Genomic DNA, 18,025 nt, shown 5'->3' with positions numbered 1-18,025 from the left:
ATTATAAACTAGGACTGTTTAACGAAATGTCATCTATATAGCAGAAACTGAGATTAAAGTATCTAGCTAAACAATGTTCCTTCTTTCGGATCAGATCAGCTATAAAGTCAGCCTTGTAAGAGCAAAGAAAAAGGCCAGCAAGTAGAGGAGCACTATATTTGCTCCCATTTGAATGCCGACCGTTTGTTGAAAAACGCGTCCACCACACTTGACATTTATGTTATTAATAAAAAATTCCAGCATTTCAAAAACATCTTCTTTGGTATATTTGGAGGATGATTTGGAATTATTTTTTTACAAAGTATGAGGAATCTCTACTAAGAACTACATATTTGTATCTAGGTATACCATCTTTTTTAAAGAAACAATGATGTATAATGTTTCTGAGTATGGGGAATAGAAGTATAAATATTGAAAAATCATAGGTTTTAATGCTATTGTATTCTGATAATAATCTTGAATTTAAGGTTTCCAGAAGATCTTTTGAATTTTTCAGGTTCCACATTGAATTAATACCACTTAGAGAGTAACAAGTGTTGTGGCAGTACTGGAGATCCTCTTTGACAGCTGTGAGTACAGATGTTAAAAATTTTGAAAGAGGTTTAATGTTACATTTTGCAGATCTAGCTATGTAGCGTTGTGTGTATGGATTCTTGTGGAGTTTAGGAATACAGTACATAGATGGTAGATTACAATCATCGTCATTGGTAGAGAGACCAAAAGAGGACAGCACAGATGTATAGTTTTCCACTATCTCTTCTTTGTGAGAGTGTGTTAGCAGTATACGTCTTATTGCTGCTATTATTTTCTACGTCTGTCTCTGATAATAAACAATGAATGAAGTACATATTTTAGACAAAAACAATGTTGTTTTGGGCTTTGTCTGCTGGTACAACAACATATTTGTCATGAATAGTACACAATGTTTTTGCTACATTGAGGTCTATGAAAACTGATGTAGCATTAACACTCATTGACCTACTTAAAACTTTCATACGTTTTAAAATTAAAGACATCACAGCCTTTACCTATTATGACAGAGAATCAATGTCTTCTTTTTCTCGTTTTATCCATTTTCTTGTGTAGTGCTCCATAAGAACTTAAAAGTTAAAATTCCAATCTATGATGCATAGTTCATGGTACTTCGGATCTTTAGAAAGGACCTTATGGATAGATTGGTTCTCGATGATGTTTAAATCTCCTGTAATGAGAATGTAAAATCCTCAATCTTGAGGTCCTGCAGTAGCCTTTTATAACTAAAAATTTTGGATGCAATAGATGAGGTATAGGAATATGAAATCATCGGTATTGATTTGTCTTTGAAATATGGGGGTATTTTGTTAATGGCGCTTCTGTGATGGAGGATTATAACCAAATTAATTGCATCTATCTATTTTTTTTTTGGGAGGGGGTGTTTGCTACATTTCTCTCCTTTAAGCAATATCTAAATCCTATTACTCAAATGTCAATATGATGTGATGGATCCAGGAAAAGGTTTTGGTACACCCCATTTTCCCTTCTTCAAAATCTTTAAATCAGCCAATGTTTATGGTAGCTGTGGAGACATCAAGTCCCCACTTACCACTTTAGATAAGTATTGTCTTTCACTCAAATACTTTCAGACATTTTAAAATTGTAACAAAATATACAAGTATATAAGTGAGTCTTCTTTTATTTTGTAACTAATAAGATTTAAATTTTTAAAAATACACAAATTATATTGTATGAAAAGTGTAATGAATTCACCAGTATATCTTATTATATTTAATTTTCCTTCTACAGTCATTATACATCAGCTTTGAACCAGAGAATATTAATCTGTGGAGAGTTGTTGAACAATCTGTCTAGCTCTGTCCAATTTCACTTCATCATCTGTAATAAGAAAATTGCAATGGAAGTAACAGGAAAGATATTCTCTAATTTTGCTTCAATTTTCATACCGCTTGACCTGTGTTGAAAAAAATGTTCTCATCATTAGTGACTTTTTTGTTCCAAGAGTTTGATTGGCTTAGAAATCGATTGTCTTGGACTCCACCTTGATTTCCATTGTAGTTATATTTCAGTTAAATGAGACAATTTTGGTGTTTTCTTACCTTAAATAAGAATTATGAAGGGACTGGGGAAGATTTGAAGTGAAAAAACCTTTAAAATTGTCTGGTTTCTTTTGTTTGGAATGTTTGCGTTTGTGTGATGTCAACATGTTTCCTACAAATCGGAATCATTATGTTTCGTGCTTTTCATTTTTTGGTATTTTTTATGTTTTTAAGGCATTAGAGAAACAGAATCTAGACGCAAAGCGTGTTGATTATGAATTTCTCACATCTCGTGAAATAAATTTATAGTTTGAATAGCTCGGCAAGCCTCGCGATCAAAACTGTAAAATTTATTTCACTCGATGTGAGAAATTCCATAATCAACTCGTTATCGTTGTAGATTCTATATATTGCCCTAGATTAAAGTTTTGAAATTTTGGCTTAAAAAGGTAATATTAACAGCTGTAATTTTATAATTCCAAAACAAATCATAAACCCCCAAAATCAATCCCAGTTCTCTCCATGTCGTATGGCACCTTGTGGGAAAAATTCTTTAAAGATGTACTCATTTCAAGTCAAGTTATTATCCTGACATCATGAGAATGCATGTTGCCTAAACAGTTCAAGCGCTAACCCCAAAAATCAATTCAAGATTTTCTTTTTTCTTATAAGGACCCATTCAAGTCAAGTTATTGTCTGGATATCATGAAAGTGCTGGTTTCAAACTCCTTTTTGGCCCCTTATTCCTGAACAGTTGAAATGACAACCCCCAAAATCAATCCCAGATTTCCTTTTCTCTTAAAGCACCTTGTGGTACAATTTCATAAAGATCCATACACTTATACTAAAGTTATTGTCTGGAATCCAAACCGCCTACAGACGCCTGAGGACAATAGCATAATACCATCATACAACTGCAAATATCATGCAGTTTCTCAAAGAACTCGATTTTCTTTCACTCTCATGAAAAATTACCAAACAAGCTCAGATAATTTAATTTCAGATGTAACATGCTTCCTGTTTGAATAAAAAGTTTTGTCCATCATCTCATAGACCAAATTTTGAATGTGACTGTCACACCAACCCTTTTTGATGATTTACTCATTAATATTTGATACTAAAAATAAACTAAACAGAATAAATCTTATATTGTTTCAGTCTATTTGAAACACCTCAATGCCATTTTGCATACTTGAAAATGACATGTTATGCAGGTTATTTAATGTGCACCACATGATTGAAGTTATTTCATCATAGACAGAAAAAAATAACAGTCATTCCTTATTTATACAGAGATCAAATATTGGTTACATCAAATAAAGAAGACCTTGAGTGGAATTATATAGTCAGATTGATGGATTTTTTGCCTGACATGTATGTTCAAGTTTTTCCCATTTTGCCTGATTATTACAAAGACTTGTAATTAATGTGGTCCTGTTGAATCATAAGAACAATAACCAAAATATTAAAACAGAAGACACTGACCCTAGTACTGTAGAAATCTTAATATAAATCTATATATGACAACCCGAAAAAAGGGTGAATGACAATAAAGATACATTTTTTTTTTGCAGTTCTTTACCATAAAGTTTCATAAGTAAATATTTTTTAAATAAAGACAATTTGTTTTTATCAAATTGCAGAAATTTCATGCACTTCAAGTTGAGCTAAAAATTAAAGCACAGTTTTTACATTGTATAAATTTTATATGCCACTGCAATTTTAATATACAAAAAAAAAGGACTTTCCCTTACCAGAATCTGAGTCAATGATTGTCTGAGCATCATTTGATGTTGTTTCTCTAGACTTGCCTTTCATTCCATCTAGATAGGACAGTAATGTATTAAAATGTTTCTCCTTCACCTAAGAAATGAAAACTGGTTCATGAAATTAGGTTTTTACCATCAGGATGACAACAATATACAACAAAGTTAATATGGCATTACCAGTATGCACAATCTTCAAATTACCTGAGCATATACCTGTAACAGTTACACAGTAAATCTCATTTTTTTTTTTAAAGTTGACAGTTGTCTATTTCTACAGTAAGTCAGGGATTCTGTTACTCTTTTTCAAAAGTGCCCCTCTTGTTGGATTAGGAAAGAAAATAAACCTATTAGAACCAATGAAGCAGGTGCAAACTGTGATTTTTGAGAAAATTGCATGGTTTTGAGAAAATTTGGTTCGGTGAAACAGCCTGTATTCATAGGTAAATTTAAAGTCACAAAATCACTGTAAGTGGATGATGCTTTTTGAAAAATAAGTTTTTCATTAAAAATAAAAATTAAACCCTGCTTTTCAAATACAAAAGTTTTACCAATGTTTCCAATGTCACAATAGATACTACTGGAATCAAAATTGAATTAAGAAATACATTATGGAAACTTTATTACTATAGGCTGGTCGATATTTAACCCCTCCCTATCACATGGGGAAAAATAATGCGACATAAAAGGCCAGCTTGTGGTAAAACAATGATAAAGTGGAGTTTCTGTGATTTATTTTTTAATTAAATTTCATTTCATATATAATGCACAAGTATGTATTTTTTAACAACCTGAAGGTAAAAGAAAAAATAAAGTCTAGCAAACAAAAACATTATGCATTCAAGGAAAGCCGTAATGAAAAGAAATATGTACTTCTAGGACATCCTCCTATACATAAATTTCAAGTGTTAATTTTCTTTGGTTATCAAAAATGACTGAAGATATACAACACCTAAGTAGGCTTCATAGTAGTCTGTTTGCAATGGACATACAAAAAAAAATGTTGAATAAAAAATCTTAGTCAGTCTTGGATACTTACATCTACTCATTGTACTGATCAAGTATGTGAAGTTTCATTGATACATGTATCAAACCCAAAAGATGGGGGAAAAGGAGCTTGACAACTAGGCATACAGGGACTGTCGGGTAATTTGAAGCCTTAAAAAAAATAGAAATATTCTAAGCAAGCTTACAAAGAGAATGCTCCATGTTAAAACGAACGTAAAGTCCAATCCTTAAGTTCTGCCATCTCTACTCTAGGCATCAGACAATAATTATTTTACTTCATGAATATACACTATATGACGCTTAACCTGCCTAAAAAATTCACCAAAGTTCCTTGAGTAGAGTTGGAGGAGTTGCACTTGCAATGTTTTAACATGTATAACACCGAATTTGAATTATCTCTTGGAGGCATTGGACAATATATATTGTATTGAGATAACTGACTTACCATATCCTGTTTGTACATATGGTTAAGTAACCAAACTTGTCGTACTTTCTGAAACTTCCACTCATCTCTATGTTTTTTCCATTGTTTTAAATACTCTATAGCAAGATCTTTGGCAGATTTTTCAGGCTGTTTATCACTGTTGTCATCATCATCCTTACTGTTCTTATCTTTTGTATTTTTCTTCTTTTTAACTGCACCCTCTTCGCAAACTACACTGTTTTCTGAGGTAACTTGTTCACCCCCCTTGCTTTCTCTTTCACAAGACCCTCCACCACTGTTATCTTGATTTTTGTCTTTTTTCTTCCTTTTCTTGGTTTTTGACTTTGCCTCAACTGTTTCTGATTTTATCACTGTATAAGAATTTGCATCATCTTTATCTATTTTATTATCAGCTACCTTCAGGTCCTTTTCTTCTATATCAATTGGCTTTAGCATGTTATTATATTTCTTACCAGTTACTTGCATGCTATTCACAATAGAATCCTCTAATGTACCATCTTTTATTTTTTTCTCCCTTTCATTTACTTGGTCTCTTTTCTTCTTTTTCTTTTTTGCCACTTCACTGTCTCCATCAACTTGTGTATTCTTTTCTATATTTAACATGTTTTTTTCATATTCAACTCTTGTCTTTTTCTTTGAACTTCCATCTGTAGTTTCTTTTACATGTTTCCTCTTCATGACTTCAGTTTGTATAGTGTAAAAACTACATGTACATGTACTAGACTAAGGAATGTGAATAATTCTGAAAACAGAATATACATGTAGCTTAAATAACTTATTCCATCTAGTAACCTAGCATACGAATATATAAAAATCAGCAGAGGTCAACACTGAATTGATGGGGCAAATTTAGACACAAATTTCAAGCTTGATACAGCTTTGAATTTTGATTGATTACATATTTGATACAAAATATATAAAAAATCCAAAAGGAGCTTACATTTATACAGGAAAAATAAACAACCACAAGCGCATGATACCCCTGTCATGAAAAAAAAAAACGACATAATAAATGTTTTTTTAAATAACAGGATGTCATGCTAAATATATCTTGACTCATTCCTTATTCCAATTCAATAGGAATTTTTTTGTAGTAGACCAACAAATATTGCAAACAACATGTTTTATACAATACCAAATTGAAGCAATAATTCTGATTAAGGGAAGAAAGATTTTTGGAATGAAAATTTTGCATGTTAGTACATAAATTGAAAATTCCGAAGTTTCATAAAACAGAAAGTTGATAAAAGAGAAACAATCAATTTTACAACATGTTTCAGTGTTCATGGTATGTTTTTTTCTAAAATAAATTCCCCAAATTGGTTCTTTCTAAGAGCTATTCCATGTATGGGAGGGTTGGAAGGCAGTTTTATGTGATCCGACCACCCATACATATTTTTAAGCAATAATGCATCTCCTGAATTCCCCTCATATGGCATGAAATGTGAAAAAACACCCCTCTTTTTACAACACAGTATTTTGGTTATTTTATGTTCTTTGTTGTCTGTGTCTGTTTTCCATGTCTGGTCTTTTCCCTAGATAACATTCTTTTGATTTCCATTAGAACTTTGGTTCCCTTGATTACTCTTACCAAAAAAACTATAAAAAAAACTCAATAATTCAAAAATAAAATATTGAATTATTACCAAAGAGTACACAGATCTTAAGATCAACATAACTAAAAAATGTGTAAAGTTTTAAGCAATGATCATAAATCATTTTTGAGTTACAATGTGACATATGAACCCTCCCCCTAATTTATTTACCAACTCCCTTAACTCAAAAAGTTTTAATCTAATTTTCACCAAAAAGTATACAGACCATTTGACTATCATAAAAAAACAACTATATTAAATTTCAACATATTTTGATAAGTTGTTCTCAAGTTACGAGGCAACATGTTTACAATGGACAGACGGATGGACAAACAGATGCCAGACATATGTTTACCATGTTAAATCCTGTCAAAATTTACAGATATATAAAAACAATTCAACATAGTTTCATACACTCTACACGTTGACATACTACTATATAGTTAGAGTGGGGAAACGTTCTCGGACCCACATGGGGTCTGGGAATAGGCAACAGCATCAACACAGCAGCCTAGCTGCTACAAGGAATACTCTGATGAAGTTCTTTGGTCAGGTATCCCAAAACCTGGGCTCCGCCACCAACACCAGTCAATTCTACTAACCACCAACATTGACTGTGAGAGGTCTGGTATACAAGGTCGTTAAAAACACCCAATCATCAAAGTTTCATAAAAAATTGATTTTAGTTATTCCACAACTATGACATACCTGCCAACTTTTGAAAATCTTGATGGGGTTTTTTAAGCAGGACAACATGTGAATGGACATTTTCAGGACTTACATGTGTAGTTTGCAAACTGCACAGGTTTTACTGTAGTAATGTATGAATGAGACAACCACTATAGTATTAAAGGGCCTTTTGACAGTATTTGTTAAATTAATTGTGGAGTAGAAATAAATCTTTATAAAATTATTGGCTGTTCATAAAATAGTGGCAGACCCATTCATTTTCTAAATGTCAATCATCATCTATTAGGTTACAGACCACCAATTCAACCAATGAGCATTTGGAACGTACGCAAAAATAGTCCTACGCAGATATTACCCCTGTTCCTCAAAGTGCTGTGAAAAAAGTTCTCATCTTATTTAAAAAATTTAAACAGTTTCTGAAAGGAAAAACATTTCTGTACATTTTATAGGTGCATTTTGCTTCTTGTGATGTGAAGCCTAATCTCCATAATGATTTTTAAATATACCCCTATCTTGTGAAAACACTGGGATTTCCCATGCTATTTATAGACCCTTCACTTCCAGTGACCAGTACTGCACTGCAAGTCTGCTAACCCCACATGCCATTCTGAGGATTGTGAGCTGACATATGTAGAATCATGCTGATATATAGTCATCTGCAGGTTAAAGTTAAGGTAAAGTCCAGAGAAGCCATTGAATATTGTGAAATTAGCATAGAAGCCTATGGGAAGTGGAATTAGTGGTTTTTAGCCTTAAGCTGAAGCCATGGCAAAATGAAAAGTTTCTTGAAATAGCTTTAAACTACTTGAAGATCTTGTTAACTTTGCCATGAGAGGAATACACTACAAAAATCCTTCAAAATATGCATTTTTTTAAGTTATAGGTCCAAATTATGGAAAATTGGTCTTTTTGGCTGATTTTTATGTCCTATCTTGTAAAAAGTGTAGAAAATTTAGTAAAAATATCAAATATTAAACTTTGAGGGCTATATTTACCTAAATATGGTAGTAATAAGCACTTGAAATCAAGTTTTGTGTAGATTTGAGCAAAAATTAGGTTAGAAATGAGGAAAAACTCACTTTCATTACTGCGGTTAAGGCCATATAAGCATTCCCCTATGGCAACATGGAAAATCCATTATTGAGCACTTTTTTTGCTTTAGCTGCCCTTTACTGGTCATGTTTTAATGTGAAAACACTGTATTTACAAATTTAAAGCCAAATATATCACCTTTTGTGAAAATTTAAAGATTTAGGATTTTTGACATGTGATCAAGAAAAAGGGGGAGGCATGTCAGAAATAAATTTTTAAAAATAGACCAATTTCTCAGAAAATGATTACTTTTAAAACTATTTCTTCATTAATATTGTTAAAAAACAAGTTGTGATTGATATTTTTTATTTGAAAAGTCAGAAAAAGTTCTTTGCAAATATTTAATGCATTTCAGTATGGTAGAATATTTTCACTTTTTTGCTGGCACAACTTGGTTACCCTATATTTAAAAATCAAATATTTAAAAAAGTGCTTGTCACATTTCACTGAAACTTTGCAAATGCATTCAGTATGTGTGTAGGAAGATACCTGTATAGTTATTTATTTTTTCTAAGACAAAAAGTGACTCTTTAGGTTACAGACCACCAATTCAACCAATGAGCATTTGGAACGTACGCAAAAATAGTCCTACGCAGAAATTACCCCTGTTCCTCATAGTGCTGTGAAAAAAGTTCTCATCTTATTTAAAAAATTTAAACAGTTTCTGAAAGGAAAAACATTTCTGTACATTTTATAGGTGCATTTTGCTTCTTGTGATGTGAAGCCTAATCTCCATAATGATTTTTAAATATACCCCTATCTTGTGAAAACACTGGGATTTCCCATGCTATTTATAGACCCTTCACTTCCGGTGACCAGTACTGCACTGCAAGTCTGCTAACCCCACATGCCATTCTGAGGATTGTGAGCTGACATATGTAGAATCATGCTGATATATAGTCATCTGCAGGTTAAAGTTAAGGTAAAGTCCAGAGAAGCCATTGAATATTGTGAAATTAGCATAGAAGCCTATGGGAAGTGGAATTAGTGGTTTTTAGCCTATTACTCTGATCAGCTGATTGCTCATTGGAGATAATTTACCTGTAATAGTACATTGTATGTACCCTTACCTGTTAAGACAGCAAATAATACCTATTGTCAGATTTCAGACTCTTCTAATCGAAGAATTTCGATTGAAACACAAATTTAGGGGTTTGAGTTTTATAGGTTATTTTGGCAAAATTGGGTTTTTGGACAAATTTGACCTGACTATGAGACTTCCCTCTTTTTATAAAAAAAGTCTAAAAATTCAAAAAAAGAATAAACATGAGGCTCCCAGCAGCCTGAATCACTCACCTGGTTAATTTTTTGTCTTTCCAGGGCAATAACTCTAACAAGGAGTTGTCCGACAATTTTATTAGGACTTATTATAAGGATCATTTCATCAATTGAAAGTTCCATTCTATCTAATATTATTTTCAAGATATTGGCTGAAAACTGCTAAAAACGTAATTTTTTGCCTTTCAAGGGTGGAGTCGTCTGACAATTTTGATCCTGGGAGACTTTTGTAGGCCTTATAATAAGAATCATTTCAGCAACTGAAAGTTTCATTATATCTATCATAGTTTTCAAGAATTGGCTGAAAACTGTAAAAAAAAAAAGAGTAATTTTTCACCTCTCAAGGGCAATAACTCTTACATGGAGTTTTCTGACAACTTTGATCCCCAGAGACTTTTGTAGACCTTATAATAAGAATCATTTAAGCAACTGAAAGATACTGGCTAAACCTAACTGTTTTGGAGATATTTTTAGTAACAGCAGCCATGTTTTTTAACCAATCAAAAATCCCAATTTCATTTTGTTGAAGATACCCTGAAAAACAAAATTATGTTCATTGAATTCTGTATAGTAGTTACTGAGAAGAAGATTTTTGAAAGTAATAACATCAAAAACAGCAAAAAAACGTCCAAAAAAGGGCAATAACTCCAACATGGGTCAACAGATTTTCACAGATAGATCTCATCATGCTGAATACTAAACCCTGATGTTGTAATTTGGTTAAACCTAATGGTTTTGAAGATATATGCTACAATCTCTTGTCTGACCCCCTATGTTCTATTTTTAGTAACGGTGGCCATGTTTTTGAACAGATCAAAAATCCAAACAGTCATTTTGTGCAGGATACTCACCAAGACAGATGATGACGGATATGAATAACAATTAAAAAAGGAGCAAACATCAATTGTAATAAACTAATTTCTAAATTTTATGAAAATGGTGGCAACCATTATTGAGTTATAGTCTGATAAGCAGAATATAGAAATACTCAAGAATACCTGAAAATATGACCTTCTTTTATTAAGAACAAAGTCCAATTACTCAAAAAAGATAAATCAAAATTTTTTAAAATCCAGTTTCAAAAAACTTTGTGACAGCCTTTTTTAGTTATTGGGCATAGTTTGAATGACAGACTGAAAGACAGACAGACAGACGCTGGTATACATGTACAAATGTACCATACATGTTTGTAGACATGTCCAATCTAGAAAGACGGCCATATCAAAAGTAAATAATAAAATGGAAACTTGGAATTCTTCTCAAAAGTAAGGTCATTGTAAAGTTAAAGCCAGTACTTATTGTGGGATTTTAAGTAGGGCATTATTGTGGTCAAATTTTATTCTCATGTACTCAAGCAATTCTAGAGGTTAGCAGGCAAGCTATTTTCTGACATGGTGTCATCCAAACCTCTAGCACCGACCATGTTTGAAGTGAAGAAGTATTTGTTCCGATACTTCTGACCAAAGCTTAACATTGTGTTTTGCTATATTTGGGTGTTACCTTAATAGCAGGCATACTTGTACATGTAAACAACTATCGAAAATTCAAAAATCAGGATGTCGATTCATTTGTTTGAAAATGAAACCACACTTACATTAACTGGAAAGTTTTACATAAATGTAGTTCTTCATTTACAATATTCAATTTGTTGCTAATTAAGTGAACCATTCAGAAATGATCATTTCAGTTAAACAAAACTGAGTTTTTCTGACAACCAAATCAAACTATTTTTGCTGATGTATAAAACGTAGCACTTCAGCTAATAGTAAATTTGTAAAACCTAGTCAAGTGGTAAAGCTTATCAAATTTCTGACTGAGATGCTGGTTCTACACATTGTATATTACAGTCTTCACAGTTGACTCTTTTTAGCCAAAGGCTTTTGAATTTACAAAGTTCCAAAAATTGTGAGTCACAACTATATTTCACTAGTCAAATAATTAACTGTGAAGGAAGTTGCTGATATTAATCCTCTGGCATTGCCCAGTTTAAAAAGGTAAGTACATGTATAAACCCTTGAAAGATTTTTGCTGTTTTAGCAATGGTATGTGCATTTCTGAATTTAATGGAAAGACTTTCATAATCAGTTTTCACCTGAATGCTGTAGTATTTTTCAGTCTGTGACAGTGAATCATCAGGTTTCTTGTATTTAGAACAATAAAATTGTTACCTGCATTCTTTTTGTACTATTTAATGACATTTACTACAAAGTCATCACTCCCTGGTATCATAAACAGACCGTCTACTTTAATACATACAACAATTTGCTTTACCAAAGATATATGAGTACACCAACTGCAGAAAAATCTAATAGCCTGACAGGTTTATGAATAACAAAAATTGGCAAGCTAACGGCTCATTTTACTAACCAGAATTGTCAGACTTGTGCCTAAATTCAAAGATTGATATTACAAGGACACTTTGTAGTAACTGTTGGTTTGGTAAGGGAGAGTTTATTAGAGGGAACAGTCACTTAGTATTCTCTATATAGAAAACAGCCCTTGCTATTTGGCTGTTTATAGGCCTATTTTCATAAATTTTCTCTGTTGAAAATCGGGTACCAGTAACTTTGCTATGAGTGTTTGTAAAAACCACTGGATGGATTTCGATGAGTGATGTACCAAATTAAAGATAAAAGATTGTAGAATGACAACACATATTTTTATTTATCAAAAATAAAAGAAATGTAAATATTTTAAAGTTCAAAAATAGGTCTATTTAAACAAATAAGCAAAAAATTCACTTTCTTAAAGTTTCATAAAGAATGATTTGTCATTGAATGTTTGTGAAAAGTACTGCATTTATTAAAATAAAATTAATATCAAGTGAAAGAAAAAAATATGCTGAATGACAATGGCTGTTTTTAATAAATGTGTTTTGAATAACAATAAAATGATGACTAAATGAATGTTTATGTCTTGAGAAAGAAATATCAAAATTTTCATTTTCATAAACTATACTTCAGTAAACTATTAATCATTGTGTCTTTCTGTTTGTTTAAACATATGAATTTACCACAAATTAAAAGATTACAGAAACTTATATTATATATATTAGTGTTTTGAGAACACACCCTTTGTCAGTACTTTCATTATGACTTTGTCATCATCAGTTTGTCAATTTCATAACTTATATAACTAAAATCCTAAATAATTTCTCTTTCCCCAGTATACATACGTCAAATGTAAATCTTTTAGGCTATAAGTTTAACCAGTATTAAAACCAGGGAGACACATTTATTCTTATACATTATATAGGCTTTAACTTAGGTTTATTTCTATTTTGCAGTGATATCGTTTGCCTTAAATTACCTTCAAAATAAGACTGTTTCTGCTATAAATGAAAGTGTCCAGAAATGTAAAAAATTGGCTTAAAAGTGATATCTGATTATATAATTATTTCCTAATTGGTAGTTGAAGGGTAGGATATGGTGTGTCTGCTCGAAATTACACTGATCAAATGATTATGACTGGTCTTTCTCTTCTCTTATTCTCTTATAAATTTAATAATTTTAAATATAGCAGAATTTTGGATGTTTGCTTTATCATTATTATGGACTTTATTTGGAACCTTGTTTTGCCGTTCAAATGCATAATTGTAGTTTATTATTTATGCTAAAATATGATTATCATAATGTGAGGGTACAGACGATAGACAGGATCACTCAATAGTATAATTCACGGCAAATTTTCTTTATTGCCTGGTTTTCTGGAACATCCTGCACATGTCCAATATAACAAATATTATACATAAGGCACAATCTTATTTACCTCACCAATGACTAAGGTTACTGCATAATAACAACCAAATCAACGCTGTTGTGCTAGTTCACGTGTTTTTGTTTTCTTTGGGTTAAAGGCAGAAGGGGAATGAAATATGAATTATTGTTATTGGTGCAACGATTTCGTCCCTCGTATCATTCGTCCTAGTAATCAACAAAATACCTCTTGGGTGATATTATAACATTATTAGCATGTTGTTGTCTTGTTGTTTCATATATGGTACAATAAAGTACCAAAGGGGTGATTTCATGATCGACCTTAATTCATGTGCATCAAAAATCGTAATATTATAATCTAGGACCCCAATTGTTGAGGACCAAAATTCTAGCGGAAACCAAAAGAATGTACTCCTGGGACAAAAACCAGACATGGAAAACAGAAACACACAGCAAAGAACATAACATAACCAAAATAATATGTACAAAGCAACAAAAGTGAATGAGCAACCCGGACTCCACTAAAACTGTGAACATGGACCAGATGCACCGGTAGGGTAAGAATTCCAATTCAAGGGCCACTGGAGGCATATAGATTACAATCAAGATCATGTGCAGTCAAAAAAAGTGACCGAGATGGCAAACCTACTCGAAATTCTAAAAAAAAAAGTTGGATCAATAAATAGAGGTTCTCCAGACGTCCAGAAAATCGAGGAATGTGGTACATGTTTAATACCACGTTATCTTTGTATACAATTTCCTAATTACTTTTAATATAGACCCGTAATTAAATTTCAAGACCTGGGAAGGACTTTTCCGTGCTTTAATAAGACGTTACACGAAATATACAAGAAATGAATAATTTGTATCATTTTTAAAACTCGTAAAAAGACCGATAAAATATTAAGGTCGTTCATACAAAAAAAAATCGATAAACCGACGAGTTTGACCACGTTCATAGACCTTTAGTTTGAACATGAAAATATTCTTTTACGCTATGACAATGATATTCTGTTATGGTTCTACCACGTGAAATTCTATACGGCTATCATCACGACCTGACTGATATGGAATGTATTAGCTAGCTTCAACAGTCATAGACAATCTGAATGTTCAATAAATCAAAATTTGAAGAAAAAAAACGTGATTTCCTCACGAAACTTCATCGATTAAAATCTTTGAGAATCATAGAAATGTTCAGCTTATAGCAAATATTTAGACAAAAGAATAGACGGACTAGGGGATGTACTGATGGCAGAGACAGGTACAAAAGGGTTTGGTAGTTTAAATTGACAAGTATTTAACCTCCTTTTTAACTGCTTCGGCCTTGAAACAAGTGAATTAATAACTTGTAATTAATAATAATCAGGGGTGGGTTTCTCGAAGCTATCTTAAGGATAAGACGTGTCCTAAGACTATCTTACGATTTGTCTTTGTGACGTCTTAACTTGAGACATGTCTGAGATAGCTTCGAGACACAACCTAACATTGTCATAAGATGATCCTAATTCTATCCTAAAGTTGGTCTTAGGACGTGACTTAGAACATATCTTAGGATAGCTTCGATAACCTCACACCAGGTGTATGTATTTGATGACTACTGTAAATAATTTTTAATAAAGTTTTATTGCCTAAACAAATTTTAAATTACTTCATTTTAAAGATGAATTGAAATAATTACCTTAAAAAAGATAGAATAAATTCTTTAAAAATATTTATTGCTTTAATATGCTACGTTTTATTTTTTTATTTTTTTATTTTTTTTTTTTTTTTTGGCGAAAACAGAAAAACAATAAATGAAAAAAATATTACATTTTTTTTTATTATATTATTGTGTCTCTAGTCAATGAAGTCATTTTAAAATATCATCCAACATTTTTTTTTTATTGGAAAAGGTAAAATACAGGTAAATTAAAATTATCAAACCCTTTTAAGGATCCCATAACCCCTAACCTTATTTGATGTTGTTTTAGTCAAATAATTAAATGGTACAGACAGATCATATCCAATTGACTCCACAAAAACTTTCTTGGCGGAGGGGGGTTGTTGATTATAATTACGCCAACAAATCGATATTTAGAATATGGAGAAAAAACAAATAGTACAATTGTCAAAAAATGTGCACATAAAATATCTTCATAAGGTAACAAAAATAGTACATCATGCAGCTGAGAATTTCAATTTTTATCAAGCTGTGCAATTATATATATATATATATATATATATATATATATATATATATAGTGTTATATTCAAGAAGACGGAGAGATACTTTAGTGTAAGATAACAGAAAACCCATGGACAATAAAACACTCAGCAAGCTAGGCAGCCTACCGCCTACAGAAACATAACAAGTCACGAACAAGTAAAAGTATAATAACACGAACCCACTGAAAACCATTGGTGAACGCAAGTTAGTTAGTTAAAACAACTTTTTCTCACGTATTTACATTATAGCCAAATCATTAGTGTAAACTTCCCATTTTCACAAAATAAATAGTTGAATATCAGCATTATGTAGAGACCAATAACTGAATAATGTAGCACAATCTACAAAGAAGTTGTAAAAATCATCATAATCCCTCACTCAAGCAGACAATGAGAAGTGAAAGTCAGAAAGATCTCCGGTCCTTTGGAGTCCAACAGCGGTAATTTTATGCCTTCATGCAAATTTATATTTGATGTCCAACCTTCCTACTAAATTGAGGGGATGCGCTTATGAGGTTCTATTTCTTAAAAACCTGAAGTTGGATTATCTCCTTTTGCAGTCCTCCAAAGAATGTGCTGTCATCGTTCGGGACTTAACACCACCAAATTCCCGACAGTTTATCAACACTTTAATCAACATGATCATTCAATACTCTCTTTGCAAGTTCGTATTTTAGAAAAAATTTACCATCCTACGAATAGTCCCATTCTAAGTAAAAACTATCTTTTGGGAAAGAGAGGAGTATTGGATACGCAGACTAGGTACTGCAATACCTTACGGATGCAATGACAACATCAAAAGTATAGGAAACCTTTCAAACCAATATAACAGTAGCATATATGTGATGAATTTATTTGACAAAAATCCAAGATGGGAAAAGAGTCATGGCCATCGCCACTATACGTCACCTAAGTTACATGATGTCTCCATAGATGGTCTCCTTCCTTTCATACAAAAACCTCTTGGACTTCACCACATTAGAACCAAACTCTATTCTATACCTCTCACTCTACTATACTCACTTTACAAAACAAGTCTTGACACTCCTGTTTCTGACCCCACCTCATCATTATACAGACTTGTTGCCATCATTTTGGATATTGGTTTCCACAGACTCTTTAAACCAGTTTGTATGAAAAGTCAAGATGAAGAAAAAATAATCATTTCATCCACTACCGTTTGCCAAAAAGGTATAGATGCAATTAATTTGGCTAACATCCACCATCACAAAAACGTCACCAACAAAATTCCCCCATATTTCAAAGACAAATCCATACCTATTATTTCATATTCCTATACTTCACCCATTGCATCCAATTTTTCAATTATAAAAGGCTATTGCAGAACCCCGAGATTGAGGACTTCAAGGCTAAACCACCTGACTGTTCTTGCAAAAACTCTCCATTCAAATATGGTCCTTCTGGTCAAGTCTTTACGGGAGATTTAACCATCATCGAAAACGAATCTCTGCGTAATATCCTTTCTAAAGGTCCCAAATACCGTGAACCACGCTCCATAAATTGGAATTAAAGCATTAAAGTTCTTATGGATGCCGTCGAGGACTATGCAAGAAAATGGATAAAACGAGAACAAGAAGACATTGATTCTCTGTCAGAGTGGTTAAACGCCGTGAGGTCTTTAATTTTGAAACGAATGGAAGTTTTAAGTTTAAATGAAGTTTCAGTGAGTGCCAAAGCTACATCAGTTTTCAAAGATCCCGATGTTGCAAAAACATTGTCTATTATACATGACAAATATGTTGTCGTACCAGCAGACAAAGCCCAAAACAACGTTGTTTTTGTATGCAAAACGTTTTGCATCAAATGTTTATTATTAGAGGTAGACGTAGAAAATAATAGCAGTGATAAGACTTATACTGCTACCACACACTCCAAAGCAGAGATTGTGGAAAACCATAAATCTGTGCTATCCTCTTTTGGTCTCTCCACCTAGGACGATGATTGTGATGTACCGTCTATGTACTGGATTCCTACACTCAACAAGAATCCGTATAAACAACGTTTCATAGCTGGATCTGCAAAATGTACTTCCAAACCTCTTTCAAAACTTATCTATACTCACAGCTGTCAAAGAGAATTTCCAGTACTGCCACAACACTAGTTACTCTCAAAGTGGTATTAATTCAATGTGGATCCTGAAAAATTCGAAAGATCTTTTGGAGACAATCAGGTC

General features: G+C 32.4%; 1 protein-coding gene across 3 annotated transcripts in view; it reads right to left on the bottom strand.

Moving 5' to 3' along the window:
* Nucleotides 1–1,656: 1,656 nt before the first annotated feature.
* Nucleotides 1,657–18,025, bottom strand: part of LOC148619200 (transmembrane protein 186-like) — a 25,760-nt gene continuing 9,391 nt past the window's right edge. The window contains exons 1-4 of one of the 3 annotated variants that reach the window (XM_088578859.1): nt 13,676–13,802; nt 5,253–5,994; nt 3,788–3,896; nt 1,657–1,872 (exon numbers count right to left, since the gene is read on the bottom strand). In XM_088578859.1, coding sequence (XP_088434985.1) covers nt 1,814–1,872; nt 3,788–3,896; nt 5,253–5,930 — 846 coding nt within the window. In that variant the 5' untranslated portion in view covers nt 5,931–5,994; nt 13,676–13,802 and the 3' untranslated portion in view covers nt 1,657–1,813. Of the gene's footprint in view, nt 1,873–3,787; nt 3,897–5,252; nt 5,995–13,675; nt 13,803–18,025 lie in introns of those variants that run through there. The other 2 variants (XM_088578860.1, XM_088578861.1) reach the window with 2 other exon arrangements.

The sequence above is a fragment of the Perna viridis genome, chromosome 4 (assembly GCF_037379345.1).
Source record: "Perna viridis isolate PV_CMFRI_1.1 ecotype Kerala chromosome 4, ASM3737934v1, whole genome shotgun sequence".
Classification (NCBI taxonomy): Eukaryota; Metazoa; Mollusca; class Bivalvia; order Mytilida; family Mytilidae; genus Perna; species Perna viridis.
Note: the sequence above shows the minus strand (reverse complement) of the source record. Positions and strands in the feature narration are given on the sequence as shown.